This window comes from Schistocerca serialis, chromosome 5, assembly GCF_023864345.2.
Source record: "Schistocerca serialis cubense isolate TAMUIC-IGC-003099 chromosome 5, iqSchSeri2.2, whole genome shotgun sequence".
NCBI classification, from domain to species: domain Eukaryota; kingdom Metazoa; phylum Arthropoda; class Insecta; order Orthoptera; family Acrididae; genus Schistocerca; species Schistocerca serialis.
The window spans coordinates 418,678,085-418,699,382 of record NC_064642.1 but is presented as its reverse complement, the minus strand read 5'-3'; the positions used below and the strand labels follow the sequence as shown (position 1 = coordinate 418,699,382).

General features: G+C 37.4%; 1 protein-coding gene across 1 annotated transcript in view; it reads left to right on the top strand.

Moving 5' to 3' along the window:
- Positions 1-21,298, top strand: part of LOC126481445 (serine/threonine-protein kinase Genghis Khan) — a 382,862-nt gene that overhangs the window by 139,043 nt on the left and 222,521 nt on the right. Inside the window, exons 9-10 of the mRNA XM_050105210.1 lie at positions 18,288-18,409; positions 20,845-20,931. Coding sequence (XP_049961167.1) covers positions 18,288-18,409; positions 20,845-20,931 — 209 coding nt within the window. The remainder of the gene's footprint in view (positions 1-18,287; positions 18,410-20,844; positions 20,932-21,298) is intronic.

Sequence of the window (21,298 nt, the reverse complement as noted above, 5' to 3'; positions counted from 1 at the left end):
TGATATTTTGGTGAAGTAAGTTGATACCACCCTTAGCTTTATCCTATTTGCTGTGCATGAAGTTTCTTTTCTTCTATTTTCCTTGGTTGTTGTCTGTCTGGAATTTGGCTTTAACCTAAAAAACCTGTCTCCCTGGTCCCAATAACCACATAGCTCACCCCTTGTGTGACTGTGGCCCCCCTTGCAGTATCTGCCAATAGAGAAGCTAACTTATCGTTCCCCTTCCTATTAAGGTGCAGGCCATGTGTAGTGTAACCCTACCTACCAATAGCATCAACTGGAACACTCATGTGAGACTTTGCCGGTGTCTGGAGCATCCCGTTCAGCTCAGTGTTAACACACCTTACAGCAGTGTTTACCCAGGGCTGATCATGGTGCTGAAAGACCTCCAAAAACCCCACATTCGTGTGCCCAGTTTCTGCTCCTATTTTATCCAGGTCACTCCTAATACTATATCTTGAATTCACCACCAGGCTGTTTCCTGCTCCCCCAACTATAATTACCTGATCTTCCTTCTCAAAGTCCTTGCATAGCTGACCTACGTTTTCTGTCACCTGGCTAAGAGTTTACAAAGCAAAAGAGTTTACAAACTTTGTCGACAGGAAAAGAATCTTTACCAAATTATATCATTATTTCATAAGTAGGCCCAGAAACAAATTTAATAATTAGCGTTTGATTGCACAATTACTAATATGAATTTTAAGTATGCCAGAAATTTTGTAATTTCAATTATTCTTAATAGAAGAGTAATTTTAACTGTTAGTACATATTGATTGTAACACATTAGTTTCTTTTTTATAGATTTTAGCCTGAAATATAATACATTGAACATAAAATCATATGAATTCTTTTACTGAAACAGCTGAGATAATTTTAACCTACGCAAGAATCGATAACTTACATAGTATTCGTTAACTCTATTTAAAAAAAAAAAGTTATGTTAGAGGAGGATGATTCATTAAAATATCCCGCTCGCTGACATAATCTATCCAACTGGTATGATTTTTACTACAATATATTCTAAACAGTCTTCCAATCTCTCTCATATATTTTTCTGCAGAGTTACTCAAAGGATGGTACACCAAGGTTAGAATATGACTTATTTTTATGTGATCAACAAAATCTTTCCAAGCTTGTGATGCAAACTGAGAACCATTATCAGATAAAATTGTTTTTCGAATACCCACCTGATGAAAATATGTGTTTGCAAACTTAGAGGTGATTTGCTTACTGGTAGCTTTCTTAAGAAGAAACAACTTTATGAACTTCATAAATACATCCACCATCACAAAAACATAACAAAATCCATTCTTAGACTTAGCTAAAGGTCCATAAACATCCACAAACATAAGATCTAGGTTACTATTAGTGGTATGTTTTGAATTTGGCCTCTACTTGTTTGGTTACTTACCTTCTCTCTTTGACATCTGGCAATCTTCTTCCTGACTTTTCTTCCTATGTTATAAAAATAAATGTTTTCCTGAATCTTTTGAGTGCATTTCGTAGTTCCACAGTGACCAAAACTCTCATGTGCATAAGTAATTAAAGTATCAATACACTGTTACGGCCAACATAGTTTCCAGTCTTCTGAATAAAATACCATTGTGTACCTTATAATACTGTTCTGTCTTTTCTCCTCCTTTCTTATCCAACATGCTCTTAACCAATTTCCAATTTTTGTCATGATTTTGATGTCTACAGATGTCTTTTCAAATTTTCAATATCTCTTTTTCCTCTTTCACGCCTTTTAAGTACATAATTTTAAACTCTTTTTCTCCTTCTCCAAAGTTGTTAGATAATTCACTTCTAAAGATAGCCTCAAGAAAGCATCAGCAACTACATTATCTCTGCCCTTAAAAGAATCTGATTTCATAATTAAACTGCTGTAAAAACAAGGCCCAACGAGTATTTCTGTTATGGTACAGTCTACACACCTGAAGATTACATATTGCTATGTGATCAGTATAGATGATGACTTTGTGACCTAGTAAATAATTTTTAAATTTGTTGAATGCCCAGTGTACAGCCAAAAATTCTTTCTCATTTACAGTGTATGTCTTTTCATGTTTCTGCAATACTCTACTAGTATATGCTTGAGATCTATGGTCCATAACACCATCAACTTCAACCTCCTGAAATAAATAAGCATCCAATCCGACATCACTACTGTCTGTCACAATGCAAAAGGGAAGTTACAAATCTAGTCTGAACAATATCCAACTTTGACACAACTGTCATTTGATCTCAACGAAAGCATACTGACACTCCTGATTCCAATCCCAAACGGTATTCTTTTTCAAACGTTCACACAAGCATGGAGCATTCAAAGCTTAGCTGCTACAAAATTTTCTATAAAATCCAGTTAACACAAAAAATTATTTAAGTTGTTTTTATTGCAAGGTGGAGGAATATTAGCAATAGCATCAAGTTAATCTCTATCAGGTGCAATTCCTTTTTCAGATATAACATGTTCTAAAAATTTATCTTCTTCTACACTAAATTTACACTTACCTATTTTCAGAGTCATGCCTCCTGATTCTAATTTTGAAAACACATCTCTTAACAGATTCCAATGTTGTTCCCAAGTCTTTTCAGTGACCAAGATGTCATCAACATTCACAATTAATTTTGAACTAACCTCACTTCCTAAGACAGAATCCAGAGCTCTTAAGAATTCAGCTACAGATACATTTAGCCCAAATGGCACCACACAGTATTGAAAACACTTACCTCCATACAAAAATGCAGTTTACTTTCTAGCATTAATTTCATGTGCAATCTGGTGAAATTCAGAGGTCAAGCCCAAACTACTCATGTATATTACATAATAAAATTTGTGTAACAGCTAGTCTATGTTCACAGGATGATCATTATCTCTGAAAGGATTATTGTAAGCACTCCTACTTCTCTATATTACACCCCATGTTTCCATTTTCTGAATTTTTTCTCTACATCTTTCCTTTTTGATAATGGTTATTATATGGCTTGAGAAAGATAGGTTGATGATATTTAAGGTAAAGCATGCACTGATAGCCTTTCACTCTCCCAGGTTTTCCACTAGACACATTTCTAAACTCCAATAACAAATCTCTAAGTTGTTCCTTTTGTATGTCATTGAGGGTTGTAGCTTCCCTTACTTTAGAATCCACTGTACTTTCAAAATCCTGATCCTCAATGTCATCAAAATCTATATTATCATCAAACACCTGGTACTCACCTTTGTTCAAAATGGTTCAAATGGATCTGAGCACTATGAGACTTAACATCCGAGGTCATCAGTCCCCTAGAACTTAGAACTATTTAAACCTAACTAACCTAAGGACATCACACACATTCATACCCGAGGCAGGATTCAAACCTACAACCATAGCAGTCGCGCGGTTCCACACTGAAGTGCCTAGAACCGCTTGGTCACAACGGCCGGCTCACCTTTGTTCACAATGTTTTGCAAATAGTTACAACTTTTCCCACAGCTTAAGATACATAAATTAGTTTTCATGTAAATATTACTTTTATGTTCCAAAACAAACAATTCTTTAGCATTCCATCCAAAACACACTTCAACTCAACTTTCACTATCCAATCCATACTGAGAATTATATTTTCTACCAGACTAGGGATCACTAAGCATCCATGTTCAAAGGTTTTGTCTTCTATACCAAACATTAAAAATACCTGAAATTTTACCAATTTGCTTTGCTTATTTGTATCTCCTCTTGTCTTTACACCTGTTGTTGTTGTTGTTGTTGTTTTAATCTTCAGTCCAGAGACTGGTTTGATGGAGCTCTCCATGCTACTCTATCCTGTGCAAGCTTCTTCATCTCCAAGTACCTATTGCAACTGACACCCTTCTGAATCTGCTTAGTGTATTCATCTCTTGGCCTCCATCTACGATTTTTACCCTCTGTGCTGCCCTCCAATAATAAATTGGTGATCCCTTGATGCCTCAGAATATGTCCTACCAACTTATCCCTTCTTCTTGTCAAATTGTGCCACAAATTCCTCATCTCCCCAATTCTATTCAGTACCTCCTCATTGGTTACGTGATCTAGCCATCTAATCTTCAGCATTCTTCTGTAGAACCACATTTCTAAAGTGTCTCTTCTCTTATTGTCTAAACTATTTATTGTCCGTGTTTCACTTCCATACATGGCTACACTCCATACAAATACTTTCAGAAAAGACATCCTGACACTTAAATCTACACTTGATGTTAAAAATACTTCTCTTCTTCAGAAATGCTTTCCTTGCCATTGCCAGTCTACATTTTTTATAATCTCTACTTCGACCATCATCAGTTATTTTGTCCTCCAAATAGCAAAACTCCTTTACTACTTTAAGTGTCACATTTCCTAATCTAATTCCCTCAGCAACTGACTTAATTCGACTACAATCCATTATCCTCATTTTACTTTTGTTGATGTTCATCTTGTATCCTACTTTCAAGACTCTGTCCATTCCGTTCAACTGCTCTTCCAAGTCCTTTGCTGTGTCTGACAGAATTACAATGTCATTGGCAAACCTCAAAGTTTTTATTTCTTCTCCATGGATTTTAATTCCTACTCCAAATATTTCTTTTGTTTCCTTTACTGCTTGCTCAATATATAGATTGAGTAATATTGGGTATAGGCTACAACCCTGTCTCACTCTCTTCCCAACCACTGCTTCCCTTTCATGCCCCTCGACTCTTATAACCGCCATCTGGTTTCTGTACAAATTGTATATAGCCTTTCACTCCATGTATTTGAACCCTGCCACCTTCATAATTTGAAAGAGAGTATTCCAGTCAACATTGTCAAAAGCTTTCCCTAAGTCTACAAATGCCAGAAACGTAGGTTTGCCTTTCCTTAATCTATCTTCTAAGATAAATCGTAGGGTCAGTATTGCCCGACCTATTCCAACATTTCTACGGAATCCAAACTGATCTTCCCCAAGGTCGACTTCTACCAATTTCTCCACTCGTCGGTAAAGAATTCGTGTTAGTATTTTGCAGCTGTGACTTATTAAACTGATAGTTTGGTAATTTTCACACCTGTCAACACCTACTTTCTTTGGGTTTGGAATTATTATATTCTTTTTGAAGTCTGGGGGTATTTTGCCTGTCTCATACAGCTTGCCCACCAGGTGGTGGGGTTATGTCATGGCTGGCTCTCCCAAGGCTATTAGTAGTTCTAATGAAATGTTGTCTACTCCTGGGGCCTTATTTTGACTTAGGCCTTTCAGTGCTCTGTCAAATTCTTCACGAAGTATCATATCTCCCATTTCATCTTCATCTACGTCCTCTTCTATCTCCACAATATTTCCCTCAAGTAAATCACTCTTGTATAGAACCTCTATATGCTCCTTCCACCTTTCTTATTTCCCTTCCCTGAGCTCTTGATATTCATACAAGTGGTTCTCTTTTCTCCAAAAGTCTCTTTAATTTTCTTGTAGGCAGTATCTGGCTTACCCCTAGTGATATATGCCTCTTCTTCTTCATGTGCCGTCTCCTCTAAGAAGGTTGGCTGTCATCATGGCAATTTCTGATCTTGATTTGGCTGATCTAAGGAGTTCTGACGTTGAACAGTTGTACCAATTTTTTAAATTGTCAATCCAGGATGTCCGTCTTCTACCCCTCGTTCTCTTCCCACAAATTTTCCCTTCTAGTATTATTTGCAATATTTTGTAATTTACTCCCCTAATAACATGGCCTAAATATTGTAGCTGCCTTACTTTAATAATTTTAATTAATTCTTTTTCCTTTCCCATTCTTCTTAGGACATCTTGATTAGTAATCCTCGACACCCAACTAATTCTAAGTATTCTTCTATATGCCCACATTTCAAAAGCTTCTAAACTGTTCATGTCCTTCTTTTTCAATGTCCACGCTTCCATTCCGTATAATAATTTTGAGAATACATAGCATCTTAGCAACCTCATTTTTGTGTTTAAACAAATGTCTCTCGAACAGAATGCATTTTTCATCTTATTAAAGATACTTCTGGCCTGTCCTATTCTCGATTTAATTTCTTCTGAGCTTTCAATCTCCTCATTTACAATTGTTCCGAGATATTTAAACTTACGTACTTGATCGACTCTTTCCCTATTGATTGTAAGATTTTCTTGTTGGTGTGTTTTAGATATCACCATGAACTTAGTCTTGCTTACGTTAAGAGTCAAGCCAAATTCTTCACTTTTTTCTGCGACTTTGTCAAGAAGTAATTGTAGATCTTTGAGGTTTCCAGCTAGTAGTGCAGTGTCATCAGCAAACCTAACATTGTTAATGTTTAGCCCATTCACTTTAATGCCAGCTATTTCATCTGATAGAGCTGCCTGGATTATGTCTTCTGAATACATATTAAACAATAAGGGTGAGAGAACGCAACCTTGTCTCACACCCCTCTTTATTTCTATATCATTCGATAACTCATTTTCTACCTTCACGGTTGCGGTTTGATTGTAGTAGAGGTTATATATAATGCGGATGTCTTTCTTATCAAGTGTTTTCTTTTCTAACAATTCTATGAGATGATCATGACGAACTTTGTCAAATGCTTTATTATAATCCAGGAAGCACACATATAGTGGCTGGTTAACCTCCATACATCGTTGCGCTAATATGTTAAAAGCAAACAATGCTTCTCTTGTACCGAGGGAACTTCTAAAACCGAATTGTGTTTCACTTATACCTTCTTCTACTTTTTTGTATATTCGTTGGTGTATAACTTTTAGAAATATCTTTAAGGTGTGACTCATTAAGCTTATTGTACGGTGATCATTACAAGTTTTGGCATTAGCCTTTTTGGGTAATGTAACAAAGGTAGATGTCAACCAATCCCTAGGAATAATTCCCGAATTATAAATATCATTAAACAATTATACAAATATATCTATATGGTCTATTCCTATGAGTTTCAGGATGTCATTTGGTATCTTATCCGGTCCAGGGGCTTTTCCTGTCTTTGATTTGTTGATAACATGTAATATTTCTTCTTTCGATATGCTTGGTCCTCGTTCTCCGATCATGTTATCATAAAATTTTTGATCTTCTCTTGTATCTTCAAATAGTTCTTTGACATATTCTGTCCACCTGTCCAGTTTACCTTTAACATCAGGAATTATTTTGTCATTTTTATCTAACAATAAACTTGTACTTTTCTTTTTATTAAGTCCAGCTAAATCTTTAACTTTTTTGTGTAAGTTGAAACTATCATGTCTTGTTTCATAACTCTCAATTTCAGAGCATTGTTCCTTGTACCATTCTTCTTTTGCTCGCCGTGTTTCTTTTCGTATTTCTGCGTGTAATCTTTTATACTCACTTTCATCTCTATTTTTAAGTATTCTTCTTTGTTCCATCAATTGTAATATCTTCTCTGTCATCCACTTCTTTTTCATGTTGTCGTGTTTGGTCGCCATTGTGTTTTTACATGCTTTATTTAATGTGTCTTTTATAAGTTCCCATTTGCCATCAATGTCTTCTGTTTGATTATTCTTTATCCTAACTAATTCCTTATTAATCTCTTCAGAAGTCTTTTGTTTAGTCAAGGGGTCTCTTAGAATAGTTGTATTTATATAGTCCTTCTTTTGTATGGCTTTCAGTTTCACATGGAACTTTGCTACTAAAAGGTTATGATCAGAAAATATATCAGCTCCTGGATATGTTTTCACACCATGAATAGAATTTTTGTACCTCTTGTTTATAAGTATGAAATCAATTTGATTTCTGCAAACTTCTTCATTACAGTCTCTTGGTGATTTCCAAGTATAAAGTCTTCGTTTAGGGAGTTTAAAAAATGTGTTTGTAATAGACAGATTGTGTTCCTGGCAATATTGTGACAGCAAATCTCCTCTTTCATTTCTTGTTCCTAAACCAAAAGGTCCAATAAGATCACCTTCACTTCCTCCACCTATTTTGGCATTAAAATCTCCCATGATGATAATAATGTCTCTGCTTTTTGAGGTTCCTATTGCTTGTGTTAATTCTTCATAAAATTTTCCTATTTCTTCTTGGTCTTTGTCGGCTGTTGGAGCATAGATTTGGATTAAATTAATATTTGTTTGTTTCGTTTGTAAATGTAGACTGATTACTCTATCTGAGATTGGTAAAATGCTTTTGACAGATTTACTAGCATACTCATCTAAAATTATTCCTACCCCATTCCTGTGCTGGCTATCAGAATTTCCCGAGTAATATACTTTCATGTTGTCAATGGTCATTTCTCCTGAGTCAGGCCATCTTGTTTCACTTACACCCAAAATGTTAATTTTTAGGCGTTTCATTTCTTGTATAACATTATTTACTTTGCCTGGTTGGTATAATGATCTTACATTCCAAGTTGCTATTGTTGCATTATTTTTGTATTTACTTGTGGCATTGTTCAAGGCTCCACCCCCCCCCCCCCCCCACCCCCCACCCCTCGACCCCCCCCCCCCCCCCCCCGGAGATCCGAGTGGGGGAGTTGAAACTCCGGATAATTTGACATTGAACCCTGCCATGATGAGTTTTCCTGGGGATATCCATTGGATCTTTAATGCTGTGGTTTCCCGTTGCCTTCAGCATCCTATGCCGTTGACCACCCTTGGTGATTCTTCCGTCTTTAGGAGTGATTTCTCACTCCAAGGACAAGAGGGTGCCCTTGCTCTACCAGCTCATCCGCCCTCTAGAAGGTCGTTGGCTTAGTAGAGGGTTCTCCTTATCCCGGGAGAAACTCGGTCGCCAGAGCCTCGTTAGTGTAGCAGGGGATACCACGTGCCGGAGAGGTTGACATTTGTGTGGGAGAGGCTATTGGTGACGCATCCCACACCTTACCCCCATATGCCTCTACATCCTTACATTTATCCTCCAGCCATCCCTGCTTAGACATTTTGCACTTTCTGTCAATCTCATTTTGAGATGTTTGTATTCCTTTTTGCCTGCTTCATTTACTGCAATTTTATATTTTCTATTTTCATCAATTAAATTCAATATCTATTCTGTTACGCAAGGTTTTCTACTAGCCCTCGTCTTTTTACCTACTTGATCCTCTGCTGCCTTCACTATTTCATCTCTCAAAGCTACCCATTCTTCTTCTACTGTATTTCTTTCCCCCCGTTCTTTTCAATCATTCCCTAATGCTCTCCCTGAAGCTCTCTACAAGCTCTGGTTCTTTGAGTTTAAGCAGGTCCCATCTTCTTATATTCCTGCCTTTTTGCAGTTTCTTCAATTTTAATCTACAGCTCGTAACCAATAGATTGTGGTCAGAGTCCACATCTGTCCCTGCAAATGTCTTACAATTTAAAATCTGGTTTCTAAATCTGTCTTACCATTATATAATCAATGTAAACCTTCCAGTGTCTCCAGGCCTCTTCAACATATACAACCTTCTTTCATGATTTTTAAACCAATTATTACCTATGATTAAGTTATGCTCTGTGCAGAACTCTACCAGGCGGCTTTCTCTTTCATTCCTTACCCCCATTCCATATTCACCTGCTACTTTTCCTTCTCTTCCTTTTCCTACTATCGAATTCCAGTCTCCCTCCACTATCTGAATAATTTCTTTTATGTCATCATGCATTTCTTCAATCTCTTCATCATTTGTGGAGCTAGTTGGCATATATACTTGCACTACTATGGTAGGTGTGGGCTTTGTGTCCCTCTATTTGATTTTGTATTTATAACCCTGTATTCACCTGACCAGAAGTCTTGTTCCTCTTGCCACCGAACTTCATTAACTCCCACTATATCTAACGTAAATCTATCAGTTTCCATTTTTAAATTTTTGAACCTACCTGCCCAATTATGGGATCTGACATTTCACGCTCCAATCCGCAGAACACCAGTCTCCTGAGTAGTCCCCGCCCCGAGATCCGAATAGGGGACTATTTTACCTCCGGAATATTTTCCCAAGAGGATGCCATCATCATTTAACCATACAGCAAAGCTGCATGCCCTCGGGAAAAATTATGGCTTTAGTTTTCCCTTGCTTTCAGCCGTTCACAGTACCAGCGCAGCAAGGCTGTTTTGGTTGATGTTACAAGACCATATCAGTCAATCATCCAGATTGTTTCCCCTGCAACTACTGAAAAGACTGCTGCCCCTCTTCAGGAACCACACGTTTGTCTGGCCTCTCAACAGATACCCCTCCATTGTGGTTGCACCTACGGTATAGCTGAGGCATGCAAGCCTCCTCACTAATGGCAAGGTCCGTGGTTCATGGGGGTAGGATCTTATCTCCTACAATGGGCATTTCTATAAAATTCATACTATACTGGATTTTGTCTCTAAATTGTTCAAATGTACCACAAATCAGGCTACCTGTATCAATCAAACAGTTCTGTTCCCACTGATCAATCGTAATGTTAATGTAAGGACATCCAAAATCTGAATTCACACATCTGTTATTAGGCACTTCATGTAAGAGATCATTTTCGATATCATCAAATGCCACATCTTGCACTGTTTTTGCAAGGTTTTACCAACTTAACTGGTATCATAGCATTACTTTGGTTACACGTATTATTAGGTAAGAATTGAACATACTGAACATACTTAGTGGGTTCCATAGGACAACTAACATCACTTATTACAGAAGGAAAACAAAAATATCACTGTCAAAATTACATTTCCTTCTTAGACCCTCTTTTACTTCATTTCACCAGTGTGGATACAGATTTTGATTAACCACAGCTAACGTATTCCAGAATGCAAATTTATCTATGTTATAATCAATTTGGTCCCAAACAAATTTCAAAAAATTTTCACCTTTATTCTCTAGGCTTACAAATAACTCACCTTTATTGTTTGTATCATTACTCTGCATGACATTAATGAAAAACTGCTTTCACTGTACTGGTATTCCATGACTTTCACTTACATCATAATATCCATCACTTACCTGAGGTGTATTCGCAAATAACTCAGGAACTTCATTATTCTTAAGCTCCTCAAATACCTGATACTCATCATCATCATAATATTCTTCCACAATTACTTCATCAACATCATTAACATCACAAGTCTCATCACTATCAAAGTCACATACCTCATCTCCATCATTTGCAATAAGCTACCAGTCTCAAACGTACCAATCTCAGTTATTTCACAGCTCTCATTCTCATCTACATAAAAATACCACCTAATTCAGATCCAATACAGTTATCACTTGTGTTACATATATCAATAACACTATTTAAGGAATCATTAGTACATGCTACATCAAAATTCTCATTACTCTGGCATTCTGGTTTGTGATTAGTATGTATGTGTTGTGTCTCTTCACCCTTAAACTGTGGACCTTCATTGAGGTGCACCACTGTTTCCCGAATAATAGCCTCTATGATTGTTTCTCCTATTATATTGCCCATGGTTATTTCCATTACTCCTGTTCTTCTGAGGTTCAAAATTTCTGTCTCTATTACCATTTTGACCCTGATTGAAATTACCACTATCTCTGTTTTTGTAGTTGTTACCATTGTGATATCTCTCATTAAGATTATCACGGTACATATTTTTTTCTACTACCCTATTCAGCGTGTGTACATATCGTAAAAATTGTTCTAGACAATAGTCAGGTTCGTGTATTAAATCTCTCTGCAACCTTTCAGGTAATCTCCTTTTTAGTGCATCAATTAATGTCATTTTATCAAATAGCCTGTCAAGGTGTGCTAATTTCTTAAGTTGATTCTTAGAAAATTCTTTCAGTGTACTGACCCCATTCCTATAATTTGGACCATTCAGAAATTCACTTTTAATTCTCCGTTGTTCATTTTCTGACCAAAATTTATCTAAAAAAACTTTTCTCGGAACTTTGCTATGTCTCCCACTGACTTAAATTTAGATTTACCCATGACAGAGCTCCGCCTTCAAGACATCTTTTAACAAATTTAATCTTTTGGTCATTACTCATGCCTGACATGAAACTATCTCTACAGTAGTGTAGAAAGTCCATGGGATGTAAATAGTCTGATGGAAAACTTTCAATTGTAATGTTGGACCACGCAATACCATTATTTGAGTACGGATTGTTGTGAATAAAATTTTCCTGAACTGATGAAATTTTTTGGTCCAAAACATTTATATTAGTTAGCATACTGTTTTCAGTTTTTAATATTTGTTGATCTAAACTACTAAAGTTCTGTTACATTCTTTCTGCTACAACTTTCTGTTCAACTCCTACATCATCAACATTCTTCATTTGTTGTGCAGATTGGGCCTTGATCACATTTTCCAAAACAATAAATTTATCTTCTAATCCATCGACTTTTTCATTCACACTTTTTAATCCCTCTGACATCCTATTTTTCAGTTCCAAAACCTGATTGCTTATGTGGTCTACTTGGTGTTGTACCCTGTCCATTTTATCATTGTTTTCAGATTGTATTTCCGTTAACTGATCATTGACTGCACTAAATTTGCTATTGTTATTTCTTTTTATTTCTATTAACTGATCAGTAACTTTACTCAATTTCGCGAAAATCAACCGCATAATATCGGTTTTCACTGTTTCTATGCTTTCTACACTTTTACTTAGTTCAAACATGTCTAGGCTGTGTCCTACAGCTTTCACTTCATCACCACTACACTGTCTCTATTCGTTTTGCTGGCAGTTACATGAGTCCACCAAGAAGAATTAATTTCACAAATGTTTTGTACTTATCTTTTCTGATATCTTTCGTCGCAGTTGTGAAGTCCCGTTTCAATTCATCTGGTCTATCATTGTTGATATTATTTGAAATTCTTGTCACTGTTGATACGACTTTGTCGGGCAGTCCTCAGGTTTTCTTTTGTCGAGTAATTGGAGCTTTCGAATCTTCATTTACATAAAAAGTGCAAATACACGTATCCAAAATCCATTCTTCTTCTGCGACAGACAAAACTTTGTTATCAGTCAACAGATCCCGGCCAACACCATAACTTATAATCTTATCCTCCCACACATCACTGTTTAAGTCATTGTCTTAGCATCTTCACTATTTTTCAATATAACAAAAGAAGAACTTTTTACTTATCTTGATTATCTCAAAGTCTTGTCTAGGGGAACTTTCTTGCAGCTGAAAATTTCAATTTCATAGGTTGATGACAAAATAATTGTTGAAGAGTTGCCTGTTGCTATGAATATCTTTTTATTTTATCCCATTCTTCTAAATCACACCGACTTTTTTTTATAATTTCCACATTCAGAAAACCAATAAGTACATTGTTGTTGACAAGTTTAGCAAAATACGTGCGTTTCCATCCGAGGCATGCCCATCGCTACCTTAGATTCTGCAGTACTCACAATTTCCAAAAAGGTTACAAAGCAAAAGCGTTTACAAACTTTCTCGACAGGAGAAGAATCTTTACCAAATTATATCATTATTTCATAGATAAATCCAGAAACAAATTTAATAATTAGCATTTGATTGTGCAATTACTAATATGAATTTTAAGTGTACCAGAAATTTTGTAATTTCTATTAGTCTTAATAGAAGAGTAATTTTAACTGTTAGTACATATTGATTGTAAAACATTAGTTTCTTTTTTATACATTTTAGCCTGAAATATAATACATCGTATACAAAATCATATGAATTCTTTTAATGAAACTGCTGAGATAATTTTAACCTATGCAAGAATTGATAGCTTAAGTGATATATAAACTCGGGACTGGATCAGACACTGAATGTGGCTGTCCAGCAGGGATACGACTTCCTCAAATCCTGCCCTGAAATGAGATCCATCCTTCATGAAATCCTCCCCACTCCACCAAGGGTGTCTTTCCGCCATCCACCTAACCTTCGTAACCTCTTGGTTCATTCCTATGAAATCCCCAAACCACCTTCCCCACCCTCTGGCTCCTACCCTTGTAACTGCCCCCTGTCCCATGCACCCTCCCACCACTACCTACTCCAGTCCTGTAACTTGGAAGGTGTACACGATCAAAGGCAGAGCCACGTGTGAAAGCACCCACGTGATTTACCAACTGACCTGCCTACACTGTGAAGCTTTCTATGTGGGAATGACCAGCAACAAACTGTCCATTCGCATGAATGGACACAGGCAGACAGTGTTTGTTGGTAATGAGGATCACCCTATGGCTAAACATGCCTTGGTGCACGGCCAGCACATCTTGGCACAGTGTTACACCGTCTGTGTTATCTGGATACTTCCCACTAACACCAGCCTGTTAGAACTCCAGAGATGGGAACTTGCCCTTCAGTATATCCTCTCTTCTCGTAACCCACCAGGCCCCAACCTCCGCTACTTTCAAGTTGCCGCCGCTCATACCTCACTTGTCATTCAACAACATCTTTGCCTCTGTACTTCCGCCTTGACTGACATCTCTGCCCAAACTCTTTGCCTTTACAAATGTCTGCTTGTGTCTGTGTATGTGAGGATGGATACGTGTGTGCGTGCGAGTGTATACCTGTCCTTTTTTCCCCCTAAGGTAAGTCTTTCCGCTCCCGGGATTGGAATGACTCCTTACCCTCCCCCTTAAAACCCACATCCTTTCGTCTTTCCCTCTCCTTCCCTCTTTCCTGACGAAGCACCCGTTGGTTGCGAAAGCTTGAATTTTGTGTGTATGTTTGTGTTTGTCTGTGTGTCTATATATATATATATATATAGGGGGGATGACTCATTATAACCCCCACCTTTTACCTTCTTCCTAAGATACACAAATCCAATCATCCTGGCTGTCCTATAGTTGCTGGCTTCAAAGCACCCACCAAATGTATATCTCCTTTAGTTGATCAACACCTGCAACCCATAACAAAAAGACTTCCTATTTTGAAGATACCAACCATTGCCTAGATTGTCTGAAATCTGTGCCCGTCCCAATCCCACCACAAACCTTGCTTGTCACCACTGATGCCATCTCCCTTTACACCAGTATCCCCCACATACATTGTCTGTCTGCTGCTGAGCATTTCCTCAGTCAGTGCCCGTCTGATTCCTAACCTATGACATCCTTCTTGCTCACCTTAATCAACTATATACTTGCCAACAACTACTTTGCCTTTGAGGAGCAGATTTACAAACAGATAGGGCTATAGCGATGGGAACCAGGATGGCTCCTTCCTATGCCAACTTTTTCATGGGTCACTTGGAGGGAGCTTTCCTGGCATCCATAAGCCTTCAGCCCTTGGTTTGGTTTAGATACATCGATGGCATCTTTGCCATATGACTAATGGTGAGGCTGACCTGTTAATATTCCTGGAATGTCTAAATACCTTCTACCTATTAAATTACACATGGACCTATTCTGAATCCCATGTTACTTTCCTTGATGTTGATCTCGTCCTTGCCGTAGGCCAGCTACATGTTTCTGTCCACATTAACCTACTAACAAACAACAGTACTTACATTTCGACAGTTGCCATCCTTTCGATGTCAAATGTTCCATCCCATACAGCCTTGGCATTTGAGGCAAACATATTTGTCCGGATGCAGGATCTTCACAGCAGTACACCACCATTCTCACCTCAGCCTTCACTGGATGCAATTAACCCACCAGCCTAGTTCAAAAGCAGATTTCCTGGGCCATCACATCCAATCCTGGTACAGCTGATCCCTCCAGAAAACAGCTTTGAAGCACACCACTCACTTTTATCCTGGTTTTGATGGTATTAATCAGCTACTTCAACACATCCATTACTTCCTAAAATCGTGCCCTGAAATGAGATCGATTCTGTCTGAGATTTTGCCCACCACACCTAGAAGAGCTTTTCATCAACCCCCCCAACCTCCGCAATACACTTGTCAGAATCCATGCTCCTTTTGCCCCTATCTCTCTACCCTATCACTCCAATCCCTGTGACTGTCCCCACCTCAAGATTTACCGTATGCACCCTTTTACCACCAACTATACCAGCCCTGTAACTTGAAAAACATATACTATCAAGGGGGGAGCCACCTGTGAAATGATACTGTCATATACTAGCTGTTTTGTAAACACTGTTTGGCCTTTTTACATCAGCGTGACTACCACCAAGTTATCTGTTAGGATGAGTGGGCATAGGCAGAGGGTATATACCTGCAACACACGATATCCTTTGCACAGCATGCTCTACAATGTTACAGTCATGACCTCATGCCTGTTTCACCACACGTGCCATCTGGATTCTTTCCCCAGACACCAGTTTCCCAGAGCTCCGCAGGTGGAAACTAACGCAACAAGGTGTCCTTGGTTCTCGCCACCCACATGGCCTTAATTTATATTAATTCCTTCTATCTCAGCATTTCTTCACAGTAACTACTCCTTTCTTCACTCCATTTTAGTTTCCTACATCTTCATTTTGTGACCTATGTATTTTTCACCGTCCTCCCTCCCACCAGTGTTACATGCAATGCAGTTTGCTGTGTGCTCGTATTAACTCATGCACGATGTTTTAGCAGTAATGTCTGTCTCACATATTACCCATCTTCCACCTTTAAGCTCTCAGGTTTTCAAATCTCATATAGAGCAGTCCCAACAATCAGTCTTTCCTTCTCATCCCGTCCGGTAAGTTCTGTATGACTTTTCCGAACTGTACTCCTTTTCCTAAAGCTCTCCAGTCCTTCTCCATCACCCCTCAGTCTTCCTCTTCAAATCATCTGCCAGAAGAAGGAACCACTGGCTCCAAAAGCTTGCATAAGTTAAACTTTGTGTGTGTGTGTGTGTGTGTGTGTGTGTGTGTGTGTGTGTGTGTGTGTGTGTGTGTGTGTGCGCGCACACACGCGCGCACGCGCACGTGGGTGTGGGCGTGCGGGTGCGTGTGTGTGTGTGCATGCATATTCTCTTTTCTTGTAATTGCCTCTCGATCAAGTATAAAAAATTCATGGGATTTGAACTGTTTGGTTTGAAATTTGGCACTTGATTATTTGATTGTGCATTCATAGTCATGTGAAACATACACACAGTTATTAGGTCTACAAATTTGCTTCCACCATTTTGCTGTAGACAGCAGTAGCAGCACAAGTAGTGGTGCAGGTGGTAGGTAATGAGTGTCATGAGATAAGCTTAGGCATTTGTAAACATAGCACTATTGGAATATCAGTGGATTTGTGATTGCTTCATAATGTTATTCTAGATTGAATATGTCAGCTTATGAGCCCAATTCTAGTCATTTGTAGGAAATTTTAATTTCCTGCTTTAACGTGAAGAAATCTGTGGCTGAGGCTCATAAAATGATGTCTAAGACTTACAGTGAGACACCTATTAGTGAAAGAACATGTAGAGAATAGCTCCGATGCAACAAGAATGGTGATTTTGATGTCAAAGACAGCCAAGTCAGTGCAAAAGAGAAGGTTTTAGAAGCTACTGAAACTGGTGGGAACAATCACAGGAGATCATTAACAAAAGCAGTTGATGCATTCGACTGAGCACTGAAAGACAAACCGCCACAATAGAGAGACAGACATGAAATGGTGGTTTTTCAGCACGATAATGCTTGTTCCCATGTTGCAAATTCATTCCCAACATATTTGCAAAAGTTGAAATTGGAAGCCCTACACCATCCCTCACATATTCTATTGCTCCCTCTGACTACCAATTTTTTCCATCAGTGGCACGAAGCCTGGCTGACAAACACCTACAGTCACATGAACAACTGCAAAATTATATCGATTCATGGGTCACCTTAAGAGGTGGTCAGTTCTTCCACTGTGGGATTCTCATGCTGCCCATTAGATGGGGAAAAGTAGCAGCCAGTGATGGCCAGCACTTTGAATCATAAATTTTTTGTAAGTTTTTTGCATGAACTTTGAGAAAAAAAAACCAACTGAAGCGAAGTTGTAGACCTAATACTTTTCTCCAGTTTTTTCTTTGTTTTGTCAAAGTCTTTGTAACTGGCAGGAAAAAAAGGTCCACTGATCTGAAAATCGTGCATTACCACATCAAAGCCAGTTGGATTAAGAGAAGTTGAGTGATTATGTGTTAGCAGTTGTGTCCATGACAACCATAACAACAAACCTACAGATTTTTTATTGCAGGGGATAAAGATTCATTTACATATTTGAACAAGATGCTACAGACTGCATTGGCTTATTTCTTTGCTTTCCCTTCATAATACTTGTACACCATCTACCAACTGGGGCTGAAAACCACATGAGCTAATGACTTGTGTGCAGTCACTACACATTTTTTATGGGACTTCATACTTATGAAGATGTGTCAGACTAATGTGATTTCTACATGTACTGTGTGTTGACTCCAGATGAGTCCATTAATGTCATAAAATGTTATGAATATTTAGATGTGATGATTTAGTAATCCCAATCCTCTAGGTGGATATTAATGTTAAAAAGATGTGTGTCAGGTCCTCTACAACTCCATTATTTAATTCGTATTTCAATTTTTTCCCTTCAGCTCAGTTTCTGATCTGGGTTGTATACCAGCACATGGAATCACACCTTCAGAAAGACTTGAAGTTGAAAAACGAATCTTAGATTTGGAAGAAGAAAACTTAAGGCTTACAAAACTTCTGTCTGGTACGTTCCATATGTTGCATTGCCGTAATTTATCTTATAGTAATTGTTACCATATGTTATTAGTGTTCATGTATTAATGTATTAGCATACTTATTAGCAAATAAGTGTCACATCTGAATGAAATTGGACATTTTGTGTCATTATAGAAGATGGATAAGCTGTTTATATTTTGATTCTATTGACTGAGAATACATTGAAAGATAGGTTTGATTTCCCAGGGATGAAGTGTATGACAGGTAAGAAAAATAGTTAGATATATAGAAATAAAACCAAGTGGTGACTTTTTAGGTTAAAATATATGCCCAATCAGAACTCATATTAATCCGGTGTTTTTACTAGTCACCAGACTCAGTTACACAGTTACAGACCTTGAAAGGAGAGAAAAGTGACAGCCATGCTATACTATTGTTAGAGGTGACTTAAATATACATGACTGCCTGGAACTGCTGAGATTTCTTTGCTGACAGTACATACAAACATTTTCGAATAACTACCTGAAGCAATTATTATGATGGCCAAAACACAACAGAACTGCTTAAAATCTCTTAGTGCACATACAGACATAATTTTGTTGGTACTGCAAGCAGTTAGAAGTATGTTAAGAACCATGCTATTGTATGGTAATAATGATTACAAAATGGAAAAAAGGTCGAGAAGGCAAAGGGAGAATTTCAATGTTTGTACAAATTTAGAAACCTTGGTGTACAAAATCAAAGACAGATTTATAAACCTTGGTGTACAAAATCAAAGAAAAATTTATAAGCCTTGGTACACAAAATCAAATGCCTCCCAGCTGTTCCGAAACATTCTTGAGCTGAAAAAATTGAAGTTAACTATTTAATAATCATGAGCCACAATCATGAGCCACAATCTGTGATTGTGTTGTCCCAGACTTATGTTTGGGACTGCAGTGGGTGTCAGAAGGCATAAGTGGTTAGGAAGCATATTGAATATTCTCATCCAAACTACGTAATAGGAATCAGGCAGTCTTAAGAAATGTTAGATACACTTCTGTGATGTTAGAAATTTGTAATGAGAACTTACAGTAACAGTTCCCTTGTGCAAGAGTGACAGAGTGAGTTGTTACGTAAGATGAATTTTTCCGGGATCAAGGAAGAGGTGATATGAGGCTTAAAGTCATATAATGAGGTTAGCATGTTGAAAGAAGAGTGTTTGTAAGCCATTTCTCTCATATTGTTATGTCCAGAGAGAGAGAGAAGCACAGCCAAGGATTATTGTCTTTATGTGTAGTGGAAGAATTGCAGGGTAATAAGTAACAGGGAAAAATGAGATTAATTTTCTCACAGACATATGCTAACAACATTATGAGGGTAAGGATTCTGAAAAACAATTGATACCATTACCAGTAATTAGATATTTTTTATTCATACATATGTAGCCCTTTCACTCATGGGTATGGAAGAATATTCTGTGATTGTGTTGTCCCAGACTTATGTTTTGGTCCATAGCTGTTGGTAATGGTTTCACAAAGTTTAATCTTGTTGTAGGATTATTGTTACTTACTCAACTTAATTTGGATTTCAGAAGACTTGCCCTTCTTCCACCCTTAGTACTCTTTTTACCTAATTAGAAATGAGAAACAGTAAAAATTTGGCACCTTTTATTGTACCACATACAGATGTTTCTTCTTATTTCATTCATAAGTGCACCTTCGTAGTACATTAACAATAAATTAAAGTCTTCCATTCTCTTTACTTAGGAGAGAGCTGATTTGATTGTCGCTAAACAGTTCTGTATATTGTTTCTTGTATTTATAGAACAAAACTGTTAAGTTATAGTTCTTAATTGTTAGATATTACATTTTTTACAGTGCAAAGCTTTACATTTCTGTTAAGTCTTTATACCAGGCTGATATTTTATCAAGATCAAACTGCATTCACTGCAATTTTTATCAAATAAATCTTCATCATAGAAAACCATATCATGTGTAAAAATGTTGACTTAGTACTATGTGGTTAGCCATTAATGTATAAAATATATTTTCTTTAGTAGATTACATTGCTTTACTAAGTTGAATGCCTTCCAAAGAGGTTGGAACTTCGAAACTGCATAGTTACCTTTACCCATTGGCATCAAAATATTACATTGAAAATATTTTGCAGTACTATGCTAGGTCTTACACAAACAAAAATCAGTGTACTCTTTAAATCAAAAATGCTACATAATGAATCATTATTTCACAGTTAAAATAATGTGATAATTTGTAATGACAAAGATGTTAAATTTGTGGTACAAGCTTAAAATTTTTAAATGCTTACCATATGAATCTGATGCCTTTCAGTCAACAGCTCATAATGAAATCTAATGAAAGGTTGTGGAGAGAGTCAGTTACAGCTTGGTAAAAAATATGCAATGTAACATTGCTTTTGTTGTATTTTGGGTTTATGTAGTAATATTCACTTTATGTTTTGCAGGCAATGAGGAGGGAAGGTCAAGTGATGCAGGAAGTGCAATGAGAAAACTGCAAGATGAAATCAATATTTTGACAAAAAGGAACTGTGGTAAGTGAAATATATACGGTATACTGTAATGCAGTGATTACTTCTCAAGATAATAAATTAAAAATAACCATGTTAATCTTACCGTGACTTCAAAAAAGCAAATCAGCCAACACCCTCTGAAAGTGAGAATTGGGCACAGATACGAGCAACCCTCTTTGCTGTCCTCGTAAATGTTTCAAAGTACGTGACTTGGTTGTTCCATTGTCTGACCTATTTGAAAGTTTGAAATGTATATCTCTGTGGTGTGGTTGACTGATAGTACAATACAGAATTTTGTTTGGCTCATTGAGGGCGAATGGAAGTGAGATTGTGAAACCTGATGCTGGAACATAGTGTACCCTACACGAATAACACCAGGAGGCACTGA